This window comes from Borostomias antarcticus (assembly GCF_949987555.1).
Source record: "Borostomias antarcticus genome assembly, chromosome: 15".
Lineage (NCBI taxonomy): Eukaryota > Metazoa > Chordata > Actinopteri > Stomiiformes > Stomiidae > Borostomias > Borostomias antarcticus.
The window spans coordinates 11,987,027-12,005,787 of NC_140248.1; the positions used below are offsets into that span (position 1 = coordinate 11,987,027).

The 18,761-nt window shown below is 43.6% G+C and overlaps 1 protein-coding gene across 2 annotated transcripts in view; it reads right to left on the minus strand.

Moving 5' to 3' along the window:
* Nucleotides 1–18,761, minus strand: part of gabrb2b (gamma-aminobutyric acid type A receptor subunit beta2b) — a gene marked incomplete at both ends in the record, with an annotated part of 54,204 nt that overhangs the window by 15,042 nt on the left and 20,401 nt on the right. For both annotated transcript variants that reach the window (XM_084449388.1, XM_084449389.1), the window contains one exon: nt 7,118–7,200. In XM_084449388.1, the coding sequence (XP_084305514.1) occupies nt 7,118–7,200 (83 nt within the window). The remainder of the gene's footprint in view (nt 1–7,117; nt 7,201–18,761) is intronic.

Sequence of the window (18,761 nt, forward strand, 5' to 3'; positions counted from 1 at the left end):
CCTTGGATTTTGAAGAGGGCCTGAAATGCATAGCCAGAGTGTGCAATACTTTTTTCTTCTAAGGGGACAAACACGCCTCAGAGAGTCACAATAGCCTTTTCAATGGGTGACAGACTTATTTTTGCCAAGCTGAGTTGATTGACTTTTTGCTGAGCTCACTGCACATGGAAGTGTGGAGCAGATATGAGCTGCCTCCCTCTAGCAGAAAAACACGCCAGGCTCTCTTCAGTTCCATGCCTGTCTGAGAGCCTTGTGGGGCCGCCACGTTACAATGGCCCAGCAGCTTTCTGATGTGATGGCCATTATGCTGTCATGTGAAATATATCGCATTCTCAAACCGAATATTGAAACAAAAGCTCTATTTGAGACAGAACTATTTTGCCGAACGCACTACACCACACCTTTCGCACTGTAAACTTCCACCGCACGTAAAGCTAGACGATTGTTTACATCCTCCTAGCCATGCCTAACACATCAACACATGGGGATGGCGATTCATTTCACAAGACAACATTCTACTGAGATAGGTAAGGGGCTTCCTGGTGCTTCCTGCCTTGAAAATGCATGTTTATCATAGTTTTTAGCAGAGGCCCATAGACCTCCATTATAAAGGGGGTGCGCGCACAGAGGAAAAAGGAGCTAGCTTACTATTGCATTTTGGAATTGTTGTACCACCTAAGTTTGTCAGGATCGAGCAAAGTTTGCCTCAAAGCTGAAGCTGTTCATGGGAGTGTCGGGAGGCAAAACTCATTCCTTATTGCCATCACAGAGGAGGAGTAGAGACTTAGGAACATTTTTTTCACAGGGGTGCTGGAAAACAAATACATACAGTACTGTGACCACTTTTGTAATGATTTCCAAAAATATAAAAATTAAGCTTGCATGCAAAAGATGTCATCAAAACTCAACTGAAACTCATGAGAGTTTTATGTAACAAGGTGTTAAAAAAGCTTGAAATTCAAGGGGGTGATTCATGCTATCTTGGGGAAGAGGGGGGATGTATAGCAATAAGCTGATCTTTAATGAACACGATTTGTCTCCCATATGTCACGCGCCCAGAGCTTCACTCTGGAAGACAGTATAGGAAGAGAAGAATCATCTAATCTTAACAAATCCTGCAGGTGATTTGCATATAAATGATGTGATGTAGCCTAAACTCTCACATTGCAAACCACTTGAACATTTGGAGTGGAAACCCTTCAAATACAATATACTGTCTGCACTATTGTGTGTGGGAACTTGGGTGTACTTATAGGAGACAATGGTTATGCATAGATAGATAGATAGATAGATAGATAGATAGATAGATAGACAGACAGACAGACAGACAGACAGACAGACAGACAGACAGACAGACAGACAGACAGACAGACAGACAGACAGATAGAACCTTTTCTAATTGTTTTAGACCAAAAATAAAATGCCTGATCATGATTTAATTAGCGTCTTTTGAACCAAAACTGACAAACATTTAGCGATGGTATGGCTTTTGCTTCGGTATTTAAACAGGGACATTGGATTTTCTCTTTTCTTTAAGGAGATGTTCATTAATCACAGCCAAGGCATTACCATACAAAACTTTTCAATAGAATATGAATCATATTGAAATGTTCCTGCTTGGTGACTCTGCTCCTATTTGGTCTGCTGCCTTGAATGAAGGGGAATTGAGGGGGAAGGAAAGTCACAAAAACAACTCAAAGGGCATGTTGTAAATCACAATTACAACTCTGCTGGGGAAAGGGCAGAGGAATGTGAAATAAGATGCTGATGCTGAAGGAACTTCTCGCTCTGCTGTGTTGATATACAGTGCATACCATAGCCTGTTATGAACTTTCTTACTTGGCGTAATACAACTTGCAGACCTTCATGCCTGATTCCACCCATCACTTAAAGGGTTGTTAAGTGACATGTCTGGCACTCATCAAGTGACACTCGTCAAGTGTCTGCTCAGGAAACCATACTTGTGCATGATGGAGAGAATGAACATGAGTTTCCCATGAGTGGCCCGTGGGGACATTAGCAGCTGAGCAGTTGTGGGAGTCCGTTCGAGCCCTGAGACCCAGGCCACTGCACTGTGTGACAGGGTGGCAGGCTGACTCTCAGCAAGGGTTAGGTCCTGACCTTACAAACCACCCCCCTCTGTCAGCCTACGTTTGTGTTGTTGCTTCCGTTCTGCTTGTCTGTAGGGAGGTTACTGTATGTAACTCTAGGCTGTAGGCAGATTTTCTAGCCCTACATAGTGTATCGGTGGAAGTGAAAACCCGGGGCTGAATTATTCAGGAAAGTCAAACGCCGCACGTCCGCCCTGTCAAACGGCAGACATGTTTTGGGACAAGACAGTGCATTACTGGAGCCAGGGCTTTACAGGAGCCAGCTCTTCGCTGCCCAGACGCTCAGCTCCTCACACAGAAACAAGGATTTTGCAAGCATTGTAGCCTACTGTACCTATATACATTTATTGTGTATGGACATAGCAGGTCGACAAAGAAGGTCTGTCGCATTGGGCAGACTTAAAGTCGCACTGAAACGGACGTTTGAGATTATCTAACTTCCGTAGTTTGACGTATTTCCGACGCAAACAAGCTATGAGGGTGGGACATATGTTTAGAGGAATTTGATTGGAACATTGACAAGTGGACGGGTTTTAAGAACTTTAGACAGATTCGATAGAAGCATAGCGTTGATTGACGGGTGGATGTCGTGAGATTATTGGCCTAAAATCTAAGGTACCTGTTGTCGTCATTGCACGTGACCTACCGTTTTCCAGGAAGTAAGAAATTATATACTTTGATATAAGATTACCAAAATTTTTGGGGGGCATACATCGTTGAATAGGTGAACACTATGACCAATTATGTTAACCAAAATGTGCCAGAATGCTTTTTTCATTTCAGTGCGACTTAAAACTGCTTTGGTGAGACCCATGCTGAAGAGAAACAACACTTCAGTTCTTAGCAATTTTAGACCAATCTCCAACCTTCCCTTTTTGAGTAAAATTCTGGAAAATATTGTTTTCAAACAGATTAATGATGTCCTAGCTACAAGTTGTACCCTTGACCTTTTCCAGTCCGGCTTTCGTGCCCATCATAGCACAGAGATGGCATTAGTCAAAGTTGTAAATGACCTCTGAATTAATGCTGACTCCAAAGAGCTCTCTGTTCTCGTCCTCCTGGACCTGAGTGCAGCCTTTGATCCTATAGATCAGGGGTGTCAAACTCTGGCCCGCGGGCCAAATTTGGCCCGCAGTGTAATTATATTTGGCCCGCGAGGCAATACCAAATGACTACTAGAGCTGGCTCGCCAGTATTATACAGCGCATTCACCGCTAATACTACAAATCCCACAATGCTCTGCTGTTTTGGCGCGTCAATCAAGACAGGACCCAGAAACGCCCTCTCTTCTGTGACAGTAGTCATAGCAATCTCATACTACAACTGTAACCGTGTTACCCCTTCTTAAAAATGGCAAAAAGAAAGGCAGAAAACAGAAGCTTTACGTTATGTAACGTCTCACTGTGATAGAGACACCTGTGTTGACCTAGCCGGCCGCTGTGTTTGCTCTGTTCCTGTTCATTCAATCCTGTCTGCCTTCTTGCCGGCCTGTCTGCCTGCCTGGCTGTCTGTCTGCATGCCGGCTGTCTGTCTGTCTGCCTGGCTGTAGGACAGTCAGGGTTTTACAAGCTTCTCTACTGAGCAGATGGAGCACCAACACTTGTGTCTGAGGGCGTATTCACATATGTTAGTGCACACCATTGATGCGCACCAAAAGCGAAAGTGATAAGTGCATATTCAATGTTAAAGCAAAACTTGTTTGGGTCCATATTAAAATTTTCATTTGTTCAATGTTGGCCCGCGACTTTGTTCAAGTTTTAAATGTTGGCCCACTGTGTATTTGAGTTTGACACCCCTGCTATAGATCATGCAATCCTCATCGAAAGACTGGAGAAGTGGGTTGGCCTCTCTGGTCCAGTCCTAAATTGGCTTAGGACCTATCTAACCGGTCGTGATTTCTTCGTTGCCCTCCGTGAACATAGCTCAGGAAAGATCCCTATGACCTGTGGGGTGCCCCAAGGATCGATCCTAGGACCTCTACTCTTCAGCCTGTACATTCTGCCCCTTGGCATCAGGAGGCACAACATTAGCTACCATAGCTACGCAGATGATACCCAACTCTATATTTCTGTAACACCCAGTAACTACAGCTTGGTTGACTGCCTTGTCAAGTGTATTACGGATATAAATGTATGGATGTCACATAATTTCCTCCAACTAAACCAGGACAAAACAGAAGTACTGATCATTGGAGAAAAAGCTGAAAGAGAGAAACTATCTGCACACTTAAAAACTCTCGAAATTGACACCAAATGCCAGGCTAAAAACCTAGGCGTCATACTTGACTCAGATCTTAATTTCGAAAACCACAGCAAGAATATTACAAAGACATCTTTTTACCACCTAAGGAACATTGCCAAGGTGCAACACTTTCTCTCTCAGGCTGACACCGAAAGATTAATGCATGCTTTCATCACAAGCAGGCTGGACTACTGCAATGCTCTACTATCAGGCCTACCAAAGAAAGCAATCTCTAAGCTACAAATGATACAGAATGCTGCAGCACGAGTCCTCACTAAGACTAGACAAAGGGCACACATCACACCAGCCTTAAAATCACTACACTGGTTACCTGTCAACTCTAGAATAGACTTTAAAATACTATTACTAGTCTATAAATCTCTCCACAGTCACTCACCAGAATACATTTCAGACATGCTTGTTAGGTACATGCCCAACAGACCACTCAGATCCTCAGGTACTGAACTTTTAACAGTTCCAAAAGCCAGGACCAAGAAACACAGAGAGGCAGCTTTTAGTTTCTATGCCCCCAACCTCTGGAACACCCTACCGGAGTGCCTAAGAAGGGCCGAAACAACGGAGGTCTTCAAGCGAGATCTCAAGACGTACCTTTTCGACCTAGCCTACAATCACTAGCCAGGACCTTGAGACACAGAAAGGAAGCCTCAAACCTACCTGTGAATCCTTTGTATACATTGGTGTTTATCCTGCTATGCACTGTATGTATATCAAGTAGTGTACAGAAGCTGGTTACCCTGAAACAGGCTAGTTCAGTTCTGACAGCTGTGTTTCTTCAATGGCTCAGTCTGCTACTAACCATTTTCTGCCTCCCCTAGTGTCTCTCTCTCTCCCTCCTACCTTCTAACCAGGTCCAGTGGATGTCCCACTGTCGCCTGCAGACCACCCTGAGTCCAATAGATACCCCCGTGTCAGCTGTGGATGTCGTAGTATTTAGTTAACACACACACACACACACACACACACACACACACACACACACACACACACACGTACACACAGACACACATCAGTCCACATCCGGCTTAGGCCTGGACCTGATGCTCTTAGCCTTTCTTGCTCTGAAATTTTAATTTAATGTAATTTATTGCTCTATAAATGTTCTTAGCCATTAGACAAATATATTCCAGGAGCTTGCTCCAGGTTGCCTGTTTTAATATCTGTGTTGCTTTTATGGCTCTGTGTGCTACTAACCCTGTTCTGCCTTCCCTCTCCCTAGTGCCTCTCTCTCTCCCTCCTATCTTCTAACCAGGTCCAGTGGATGCCCCACTGTCACCAGCAGACCTCCCGGAGTCCGATAGATACCCCTATGTCTGCTGTGGATGTCGTAGCATTTAGTTAACCCACACACGTACACACAGACATACACCAGCCCACTTCCGGCTTTAGGCCTGGGCCATAGCAAACACTCACCAGTATTTGCCATGTCTCTCCTATGATGCTTTTTAAGCCTCTCTTACTCTGAAATGTAATTTAATGTAATGTATTGCTTTATAAATGTTCTTAGCCGGTAGACTAACATACTCCTGGAGCTTGCTCGGCCGCCTTGTTGAGAGGGGTCAGGGAATAATTTTTACAGCTCACTTATCTGGCCCCGGGTGATTACTGTTTTTTTTCTTCCCTCTGGAATATGTAGGGGTGGGTCATATGCCCACCTCCCTTGTTCTCTGTAAAGTGCATTGTGTTGCCTCTGGGTATGAAATGTGCTATACAAATAAAGCTTTGATTGATTGATTGATTCAGGATTGGTAGGACCGAAGCTAGTCATGCCACTGAAATAGCTGTGAATTGAAATGACATTAAATAATGGCTGATAAATTAAGATAGGTCTTGTCGTCTGGACACATCAGTTCCAATGCCTCCAATGCTAATCCAGCACAATGAGAGCGGGATAGCCAGTTAGCTCATGTGCTCACAATAACTAGCAGCAGCTTCCATAACATTAATGGTAGGTAGTCCTTCTTCTAGTCCCTAGTGTGGGATGGGGTTAGAATCAGGGTTGGGGTTGGGACAGGATCTGACCTATAAGGCAAGGGGCAAAGGTTGGAGTGAAAGGATGAACATGTGGAGGTTTGGGGTATAGTCCTATAAAGTCATCCCCACCGGGTCTTGAACCCCGGTCTCCAGGGTGGGAGTCCAATGCTCTGACCACTACTCTACTTGCGCAGTGGAGATCAGCGGGTTGATTTTGGTGCCCTTCTTGATTTTGGTGTGCTGGGACTACTGCCTCTTGTGGTGCCAACAGAGAGATGCAGGCCAACATTGTCCGGAGGGAGGGAGTGATAACCTGACAAACGCTATACTAGGTGCGCTGGCTTCCAGCCACGCACAAATATGTTTCTGCACTAGGGGCACTAGAGAGTTAAAGTAAGTGAAATTTACCCACAATACATTTTTAAGGCATTTAAAATAGTATGTGACCTCTATGTGAACTGATGTATTTCCTTATCCCTTATGCAGCATTGTCAAACAGAAATGTGTGAATTGCTCAATCGATGCAAATATATCCTTCAGCTATGTAGCCTGAGGTATCACTGTCAAATCTGCTGACAGGAAACCATGTACACTTCTGTTCTTGAGGCTCAATTTACTCGACAGTCAACACATTTCGGTTAGTTTGTCTTCTTGTTTGTGAATTTTTCCAGTGCATATGATATTTATCCCACGTTGACCTGGGGTTGTGTGTTAGAGAGAAGACAGCGACGGCGAGAGGGTGAGAGATGGAGAGATGCAGGAAATCTACTCACAGCTCTCTATCTCCAGTGTGCAGTTTTGCTCGTCCAGCGGGTACCTCCTCAGGTCCATCATACAAGCAGCTGTAGTCGTGATCCTGCAGAGACAGAATTCACACACATCACACAGACTGGTCAGTCATGGTCAGGACCACCACAGACCAAGAGGGTCACTATGGAGGCTCTAAACATAGATGACGTGAACCTATATTGAACCTATCATTGAGTCCAGTGCAGCAGAGACAAGCTCCCAAATACCGTCCAATCTCAACCAGAATCTGAATCCTCAGTCTAGCAGATAACTACACCATGGAGGAATGGGCCGACATGGCTACTTAGTGCTTCTACTTTCTTTCCTGATACATGACTTTATTATCTTGTCATAGATAAAGGTAATAACATGATAAAGTAAATGATAACACAAGGTGATATCGATCCCTATTAGATAGCAGCATAGCCTTGAGTAATCTCTGCCTTAATGAGCTGCTAGATCATTCAGGCGTCACTTCCAGCACTATAAGCAAGATATCAGGCTGGGAGAAAGTCTAACCTTAAGAGCATACTAATCCAATTTCCTATCAAGCTTTGAGGTAATACCTAAATCCACTGATTGAACTGCAATGGGCACTGCCATCTGTCACTTGTCTAGAAAAACAGACGGGATGATAGGAATAGCAGGCCTACAATTCCTTCAAGTTAACTCTGAAATATCCTCGCTCTCTATATGACAAATAATGAATAAGCATTGCTTGGTTCCAGGACTATACATGTACCACTAGCCCTGCATTATGCTACTGTACATCCCTGAGTGCTGCTCATGGGTCCAGCTCATGGGATTGCTGGGCCAAAACTGAATCCCTGTCCTCATTTTACAGTCTTTAAATAAGTTCACTGGTTCTAACTAAATCACATGCGGGGGAATCTGTGGGAAAAGCAGGCTTGAGATAAGACACCAGCGAATTGAAACATATTGTAGCACTAAATCACCCTGTCGTGCAGTACAGTAATTTACAAATACTTTGTAGGAACCTCAGCAAGGTAGGTCTAAGGAAACACAATGGTCCCACAAATATCACTGTCACTACAGCAGGATTTACTGCTGAATATATTATAGCATTGACTTTGCATCATGTCAATCAAACGTGCTCTATAAACGGCAGTAAATTCAGGAAGGATTGTGAGGCTTTTAATATGAGTCTCATTAACAGCCTGGAATCATAGCAAATATTAAATGGAACCCTTCAAATGTACAGTAATATTGGTAACTTTTAGCTACCTCCCTTGCACTGACCGTACATGTGTGGGCCTACTGCTATCTAAATAAGGTAATCTACTCTGTACTTCACATAGTAGGTGAAGCTGACATGAAGATGCATGCAGGTGTTAAAGCTCTGGGCTGCAGCTGCTCAGTTCTGCTATACTGACTGACATAGAGAGTCTACTAACAAGACAGAGATTCCCCAGGATGACAGTGAGAGGCACTCATGGAATGGCTGGGTTTCAAGTCAAAACTCTTCTCAAATTCTTAACTGCCAGAATCAATTAAGTGTGGGAAGTGTCCAAGGTAAAAATCTCCTGGTATAACTCAAGGAGAACAACAACAAAAAATACTGTATAACATGGATGACTGGTGAAATGAGTTCTTTATAATCCCTGTATCAACTGAATGTGCCTTAAACTTCCATCTGAAGACTGCTTAATGACACTAGCAATTCACTTATGAAACAGAGCTGTATGTGCCTACTATATGTTAGACCTATATTATCTGTAAATGCACAACATACCAATAGTCCATTTTGATAACTGATTTTATCATTTGGACATTAGCATACTGGTCCATTTCATACCCTGCAGTGTTCATTAACAAAAGGTCTCAGAATGATCATCCTCATGCCAAGCTTACCCTGAAAAGTACTTGAAATGATAAATGGGAATCACATTATCCTGCAGAGGTATGACATGGATCTAGCTATCAACTCTTTTTCATCCACTACCTGAGGTACCAAAATGCCATTAAACTTAAACAATAACTCTACAGAGGCAAGCTACTGGTACATAGTTGAAAACAGATCAATAAATCTTTAGATGACAATCTTTGTTACCGTATTTTCAACTGGCATTCTGGGTGAATATGGAGGTCTAAGAGAAATCCCTAGAGTGCAAAGGAAGCACCCAGCTGATCTGAAATCTCAACTGACCCGAATACTTTCCCTCTCCCAATATAAGAATATGATATAGTGACAAATGAACACAGACTAGCTTGCATATCCCATTCTGATAGTGTTTGGTTGTCAAAAAAACAGCCATTACAGAAAGCCATATGAAAGCCACGTTATTGTTTCAGACAGTGCCATGTACCAGAACACATTAAGTAGTTGTATGGCTCTGTTCACTGTGGTCACTTCACTTCACCCTAGAGTATTTAAGTTTATATTATTTAAAATGAGTGTTTAACTATTTTCTACTCCTACAGTATTCATGTAAGGACCTGTGTGACCCAAGGGGGAGAGGGAATATTTACAACAAAATGAGTTTCCAAGCTTACTGGGGCCTAAAGGGCACATACAGTATGAAGCACAGGGAGGGGTTGGTGTTGTAAAATAGCTACCATTTTCAGAATGTATAACCAAGGTATATGTATGTGATACATTGAGATAATAAACTCCAAATACAAAATAAACCACAGGTAAAGTGAACTATTAAAATATATCAGACAAATGCCCTTTTATGAAATCACTTCAGTACCTAAAATAATAATAACATTAATATTTAAAAGGACAGAGAACAGAGCACTTTATATGTAAGTGACCGAACTGTCCTAAATGCATTGCAATACTCATCAGTGAGTAAGTAAGTATGTTTTGTCCATCAGGCCGAAGCAGGAGCAAAAGGTTGTGGGGGGTGAGCAGTAGAGAGTCACTCTCCTTGGCTCCAGCCTCACTTTAAATGTTGATGGCCACCGTCTGAGCTGCCATGCACCTGCTCGGCACCATGGGTAATCGTCTAAGCCCGCCTGATGCCGCCGATTAATTTGTGCCAGAGGAGAGGCTCATCTTCTGCCGAACTCACCGTGGCACCACGCCATCATCATGATCACCTCCCGTCCCCCAGCATCCCACATGTCTGTCTTCTACCGCCACCTCCCACACACTTGTATCACTACTGCCTGGCCTTGTCTCTCTACCCACACCTCTGTGTCCTTGACACCTGTCTCACTATCTGTCTACACGTCTCTATAAACCCCGTCTCACTAATACACACCGCTGCATACTTTCAATGTGCCAGTACGCAGAACCAACATTTTGCCTACCAACATTTTGCCTACTGACTAGAGTATAAACAAGGCTTTAGCCACATACTAGCTACAGTTTATCCCTAGAATCTACAGAGCAGATCAAAGAGCATACTTTGAGGGGGGTGTCTAGGCTGTGCTCATGAAAGAGCGTGTCGATCACCACGCTCGTGTGACAATGAGTAACCCCGATGGCATGCGCTGTCTCTGCCCTAGCCTTAAGTGTCAAGCATTCCAACGAGTTTCCGCATGTCTTTTACATTGTTTAACCCAGGTTCGATAGAGCCCAAGGCAACACCTGGCACCCTGTAGAATGTGATGGTGCCGGTTCTACAGGACTGCTAGTACTCAATGTATTTGCAATCAATTTGAAAAGATAAATAAATACAAATCGTTCACCGTACGTTTTATTCTGCCGTCGTGATAACAATTCGCCCGTTTGCCTTCCATGTTCGAAAGGGGTGTCAATGATGAGCCTCGAGCTTGTCCTTGAGATGGCACGTTTAATGGGCAATGGCAATTAATGTCAGTGAGTAGCCTGGGTACCGTGAATGTGCTCTATAATGACATGCAATGAGATGGTGATGCTTCATTAATCTGAGGCTAATTTGCTAATATAGTTGATTCCCAGACACTATCAGCAAGACTCCGCAACCACCCAAATGAGGCTTTGATAGAGTTCTTGTGTTATTGTACAAATAACTAAGCAGGTGGCCCAGTTAAACCCCGCTACTGTAGTACAATATCCTGGCTTTCACTAAGGGCTTGCGACTGACATAGATTCCTAGCCTAGATACACCGACTGTTGACATGGATTCAGGAGTGTAGTGGAGGGTCAACTCAAGTAAACTCAGTGTACCCACCTCTTTAGAACGAGGCTAGGAGTTTACTCACCTATTTTCGGATCAACTGCATTAATCAATTAGGAGAAACAAGGTGGGTTAACTCTGCACTCTACAGAGTTTATCCAGCTCTGTATTTACCACCACACCCCTGCATGGATTATATTATTCCAAACCTGTGGTGGAGGCAGAGAGTGAAGTTGAAGGATGTGTCTTTGTCTAGACCTCTGCAGTGGTTTCTGGACACATATAGCAACACATACTAGGGCAGGTGTTTAGGATGCAGGGATGTGGAGACAGGTGGGTACAGGGTATCCAGTTTAGTTCAAGCACAGATGATGATGCAGATGACGGAATGGTGATGGGCAGTGGCATGCACACATGATCCAGACAGAGTCCTGCCACAGGGACACACGCTAAAATGGCGGCCTTTCAGTTTGACAGCATGGATTCACAGAAGAGAGGACGGGTTTTCAACGACCCGAGTTTATCTCGACCGGTCCCAGGACCCGAGAGAAACTGAAGCAGGTGATATACGGTATGAAGCCCTCTTCGTAAACGGGGACATCACACCATCACTGAATGAGGGACCGTGTTGTCACACGGATGATATCAATAGAGAAACATACGCGTTGTAGATTACGGGTTCATATTACGCACCCCGCATTAAGGAGCCGGGTCCTCAAGCTAAAGAGGTCTATATGTTCCCCCTCTTCCTGCGGTCTCCTTGTCTTTGTCAGCAGTCATTTTCCTCAGATGTATGTGTTGCAGGTGCTGCGGCTCTCTGTCTTCCATGTGGTTAACCAAGGAACAAATAGCCTCCGGCAACTTTCTGATCTCTGTGTTGAGATGGAGTCAATGGAGTAGAACCCGAGCCACTGTGTCTAACTCGAGTCCAGGTGCAGTGATGAGAATGTGCGTGAGCGTAGAGCAAATGGTATTTAGAAGGATGTCATTGTGATATATATGTGCACGCATGGGTGCGTTGTGCGTGTACAGTATGCTCATGTGAGTTTGTGTTTATATGTACAGAACTGTAGGTCAATGTGTGTTAGTCCATTATAGGAAATCGAAGCACAACACTGCTTCACATGTTTCTAAGATAAAGTAGCCCTCATGAGTTGCTTAGTTACTGTACTACTCTATTTTACAAGTGGTGCCAAGCGAGCCCATATGGTTGTTCACCGCCAGTGTTCTGGAAAAGTACTGCGACTGACACAGGCTTGCTGCGCATTGTAGGTCATATAGGGTAGTAGGACCCAGAACTCCTGTAGACCTCCCAAGGGCACAGCAAGAGAGCCAGCCCAGGGATGAGAGAAGCAACTACAGTAGATTAATCTTAACTTCCTGCCAACACTTTTATTGCCTTGTCTTTTCTGTCTGCTCGGGCTTCACAGAGGCATCAGCAGTTCTCCTGGGTATCCTGTCACATTCATTTTGAGGTGGTCACCTTGCGTTCCTATCCCTGGTCAGACTTACCTCTTTTGGCTACAGCAGAGGATATCATTTCACATACAGTATATGACAAAAGAGGACAAGAGCAACTAAACTGTACAAAAGGTCCTATCTTTACATGCAAGCATTCTACTTGGGTGAGATTACAACTTTTCAATTGAACTATTCTGTTGTCTAATTTACAATCAAATTAAATGTAACACATTGTTCTGCCTAGGATTCTCCTTTTCTAAATTCAGTGAGGATTAGTCTGAGTTTGTTTGCAGTGAAAGGAGTGACCAAGAGATGGGCATTCCAGTCAGCAACTTAAGACTTAAGTCGCACTCACAGTAACTTGTGACCCGACTTCAGACTCCTTCTCAAAAAACTCCAGACTCGACTCGGACCCAAAATTTGGGACTCATGAACAATCTTTATTTTTATTTTTTGGGGCGCATTATCATTAAGGAAATACTAGGACGCATCCTATCTCATAGCTTACTACACGGAATCCTTTGCAAATGGTCGTGGCCTATGTGTCGCATAGACATGTTAATTTAGCATCTCATCGTGGGGGGGAAATCATGGGTTTGATAGGTTTTTGACTGAGCCATCATGGCGTATTGTTGGAAGTAGTACCCTATACACTCCCGATTTGAATGGCTGGAGAACAATTAGCAGGTAAGTGCCTTTCACCTGGACATAGGTCACTCACAGACCCCATTCAAGGTTCATCCTGGCTATGCACCCTCCTATACCAGACCTTTCAAGTAGCCTACCACACTGGCACAATTAAAAATGAAATTTAAATGTTCAAATGACAAACATAATGCACGCTTCTTAGCTTAAGTTTACCATTCTATTAAGAAATTAATGTTTTTGTGTTGCCTAGCCCAGCCTTCAAACTATGGGCCTCGGACCGGCACCGGGCCGCTGATGAATCCCTGCTGGGCCGCGACACACACCCCAAAATAAAAGAACTGTATATTCAATGAAAATAACTATATTCAATTCAATGCTGTTGGTCCGTTTTACCTGTATGTGCAAAAGACTCCAATGCCCAGAAGACTGTGCAAGTTGCAGTAGGCTAAACAAATCCCGTTGTCATGACAATGATCAACTGTCACTCAATCGCTTCTGACTGAAAAATGACATGCTCGATACGCTCTCTACTCGCATGCTAAATCCAGCAACTAGCAATAGTCTGCTCTAAGCAAAAGCGCTTGGATGCTTACAAGTTTGAGGAATACTTCCCATCACGATCTGACCCACGCACTGGAAAACAATAGGTGATCCGTTCACCACTGCCGAGACCGACAGCACATTATCACCGACTCTTGAGGATAAACTGTTGGTGTCATGTGACGGGGGGCTGCGCGCTCGTTTCAATAAGATGCAGCTTTCAGAATTCTGGCTGGCCTGCAGAGGAGAATACCCGCAACTCAGTGAGATGGCAGTGGAAATGTTGCTCCCCTTTCATTCCACCGATCTGTGCGAGTCCGGCTTCTCAACTCTTGCTGCAACTAAAACGAAATACAGGAATAGACTGGCTTTTGAAAACACAATGCGTGTTTCCCTCTCCTCCTTTCTCCCTCAGTTTGACAGACTGGTTCCAAGAAGACAGGCACACCCATCTCATTAGATGAGCACATGAATTAGACATTGATTATATTATCATTTATTTACACTAATTTCATTTATATTCTATCTCTTATTCTCTCTCTCTCTCTCTCTCTCTCTCTCTCTCTCTCACACACACACAGCTTTTTATTAAATATTGATTTGGTCACATGGCAGCAAAATGATTTGAGGGAATGTCAGTCATGTGTGAAGGTATTTGTCTAATTAAGTTTTTAAAACTAATTCGTATCTGTCAATTACTGCAGGAAAAGAGGAGGTCCATGATAACAGCACAGACAGCCAACTCAGCCAACAGAGAGACAGACAATAGAGAGACAGCCAACAGAGACAGACAGGCAGACAACAGAGACAAATAGACTTGAGGTGGTGCAAACGAGAGATACACATTTAAATGTTAATGTTATATTAAAATGGGGCTGCATTATAAAGCGTTGCCAAATGTTTTTAATAAAATACATTGAATGAAAAATTAGTCTTTCTTTCCCCGAAAAATCATGTAAGTGGTCCCCAGAGGTTGAGGGCCATGGATTACTGGGCCCTGGGACAAAAATGTTTGAGAAAGGCTGGCCTAGCCTATATTGTAGCCTACCTACATATATTTTGTTGCATGCCTAATAGTTGGTGATGCATTTATAATCTTTAGGCCCACACAACCATTTTATTGTAACAAATGCCTATTTCTCAGTTGCATTCTTGGTTACACTTGATACCCATGAAAATGCGCCCTCCATAATTATAGTTTATTAAACTTTCATATGTGGAAGTCTGTCTGGTAGATAATTATTTAATCATATACCTTTAGGTCCTTACTGGCATAATGCTGAATGAGGTACGCCATAACTATGTCAGTTTTCTGCAGAAATAGGAGAAATAGGAAAAGCAGACAATATATATGCTACCTATTAGGTATCAAGAGTATTTGCATGTGAGCCATCTGTCTACTGCTGGTGTGTCTGATGAAACACATTTGCCGAATAAGTTGTGGATTGCATTTCTTTTTGTGCGTGGCTGTAAGCCAGCGCACCAATGATAGCAAATGTCCGGTTGTCACTCCCTCCCTGGCTTCCTCCCTGGCTTCCTCCGTCCTGTTGTTGACCTGCTTAAAGAAGCAAATAACTTTAATACATTTAAAAACTTTTCAGCCTGAGTAGTTTAAGCTTTGAACTGAGCCTATAGCTTAAAAGATTAACAAGTTGTTTACATTCTGCTTACTGACCCTTAGAGAGCATGCATATTAAGTAGAATGGCAAAAGGATGATGCTTTAAGCAATTAGACCTCTCCGAGACACCGACCTGCACCCAGGGGTGAAGACACGGATCCCACGACTCACCCCTGAGCGGGGTAGAGACACAGGGTCTTGACCCCTGGGTGCAGGTCGGTGTCTCGGAGAGGTCTAATTGCTTAAAGCATCATCCTTTTGCCATTCAGTTCTATGTTGCTACCACAAGAGGAAGATAGACTGCATTTACCGTTTTCGGCTATGGGAGGGCAGCAACAGGCTTAGATAGACTGTGTTCCTTGTTGAGTGTAGTTCTAGCAGTACTTATAACAAACACCTACTACTTCTCACTGCTACTGCTTCTCATCTCAACTTCCATACAACACCTCCACAGCTACTGCTCAGCCCCGGAGTGGGCTATAGACACACGGTCTCCAATGGGGATGGCCTGGCAATCACTGACCTGCCCCCTACCGCCGCTGACCCAAGGGGGTGGAGTTTTGCCACCACGCCACTACCCACGCCACGATCCCCACATCTCAGCCCCTGAGTTGGCTAAAACACAGCCCCTGAGTGAGCTAGAGACACACGATCTTCACTAGTGGGTGAATGGAGATTGCCTGGAGGTCACTGTACTATCCGCGACCGGCTGTGACCCAAGGGGGCGGAGTCTCGCCACCACGCCACTATCCACGCCACAGACCCTACAACTAACCCCTTGAATGAGCTAGGGACACACGGTCTTCACTGGGGGGTGCATAGAGATTGTCCAGAGGTCAATGCAGTGTCGCCGACCAATTCAGGTCCGAGGGGGCGGAGTCTTGCCACCACGCCATGGACCACAGAACTCAGCCCAAATAGGCTAGAGACACACGGTCTTCTCTGGTGGGTAGCCTGGAGAGGGATACACTGTCCCCAACTGGCTATAACCTAAGGGGGTGGAGCCTTGCCACCACACCACTATTCACGCCACAAAATCCACAACTCAGTCCTTGAGTGGGCTAGAGGCACAAGGTCTTCAATGGTGGGTGCATGGAGATTGAATATTATATAGGCTCATTACAAACGTAAGAGACTTGACACTTGACATGGACTTGTGACAAAACACTTGTATAATTGGAATTGGAATTGGACTTGCCCCTCAAAGACTTAAGACTTGACTTGGACTTGCACACAAAGACGTATGTGCATCTCTGGAGTGACCTTGAAATAATCGATTCCATTTTGAATCACAGCAACAAGTGAGAAGTAGTATGTGATACATGTCTCTGTATGACAACAGAAATGCACACTGGAGAATTAACAGCCTGTGCTGTTTGCTTTGTAACAACCAAAATTAATCTGCAAGCGCGCTGGCAGCTCTATAGCAAGCAAATTAGTTTGGTACTTTGAATATTCATATTTTATTGGAGCACTGTGTCTTTGTATGTTATCAGCAACACAGAATCCAATTAAAATTCCACTTCTCCTTTTCTAAGTTCAGTGAGGATTAGTCTGAGTTTGTTTGCAGTGAAAGGAGTGACAAAGAGATGGGTATTCCATTCAGCAACTTGGACTCGAGTCACAATTAAGTCGCACTCACAGTAACTTGTGACTTGACTTCAGACTCCTTCTCAAGAAAACTCCAGACTCAACTCGGACCCGAAATTTGGGACTCATGAACAATCTTTATTTTTATTTTTGGGGTAGCATTATCATTAAGGAAATCCTAGGACGCGTTCTATCTCATAGCTTACTACACGGAATCCTTTGCAAATGGCCGTGGCCTATGCATCGCATACAGTAGACATGTTCATTTGGCATCTCATCGCAGGGAGAAAATCATGGGTTTGATAGGTTTTTGACTGAGCCATCATGGCGTATTGTTGGAAGTAGTAGCCTATACACTCCTGATTTGAATGGCCGGAGAACAATTAGCAGGTACCTGCCTTTCACCTGGACATAGGTCACTCACAGACCCCATTCAAGGTTCATGCTTGCTATGCAGCCCCCTATAACAGGCCTTTCAAGTAGCCTTAAACTTAAGTTATCAGCAACACAGAATCCAATTAAAATTCCGCTGATGAGGCCCAATGATTAGATTCCCCTACGCCATTGCAAAGTATATATTCTATTGTTTGTGAGCTACTGTAGGGGGTGGATCAGCTCTGATCACATCACAGAGGTCATCTCCATCTCCCTGTGATCCAGTTTAGCTACAGTAAGTGGGGAAGATTTCCCTGATTCACTTGTGACTGATGTGAAACTACACGTCCTGTACTACATGTCTGTATAACAATGTATTTATTTTGTGAGAACATGATTCCATGATGATGCAAATATGTATTGAGCATTTCCAATAGACTTAGCATGTCTGAGTGTTAAGGTCAAGGGTCAAACTGGACGTGTTTGCACTTTGACGTTTCGCCGCACTTTTAGAAAGCCGTGCACACTGAATTAAAGCATGTAATACAAATAAAATAAACATAGATAAAATAAAATCAACCAGAACAAGCTTGACTGTGCCCATTTAACAGCCATAAACCGATGGAAAACATACCCATGGCACTGTGAAGCAGTTGTCAGCTTGTGCCTAATAGTGCACTTTACAGAAGAATAAGAATTATTTGGCCCCTATAAATGAAACACGATTAATGCCCTCTGGGCCCAATTTTCTCATCTTCTTTGTTTGTCTTAGTATCCTGCCACAGGCAGGCTTTATAATGTGTCTCACTCCATTGTTAGACACACAATAACTAACTCTAAAATGAGCCGCCAACAACTCGACCGTAACATCATTTCTACCAAGGGAATTTATACCATTAAATGTAGTTCAGTTGCACCGCTGGAGGTCAACAAATACTACAAAAAAATGTGAGGGAGAAATGTGAGGCAGAGAAGACAAGATCGACTAATATATGTATGTATGTATGTATGTATGTATGCATGCATGTATGTATGTATGTATGTATGTATGTATGTATGTATGTATGTATGTATGTATGTATGTATGTATGTATGTATCTGTCCATCCGTCTGTTTGTCCGTCCGTCCGTCCGTCCGTCCGTCCGCCCATCTATCTATCTATCTATCTATCTATCTATCTATCTATCTATCTATCTATCTATCTATCTATCTATCTATCTATCTATCTATCTATCTATCTATCTATCTATCTATCTATCTATCTATCTATCTATCTATCTATCTATCTATCTAGCTGCCTGACTGTCTAATCTTGTAGCCTAATG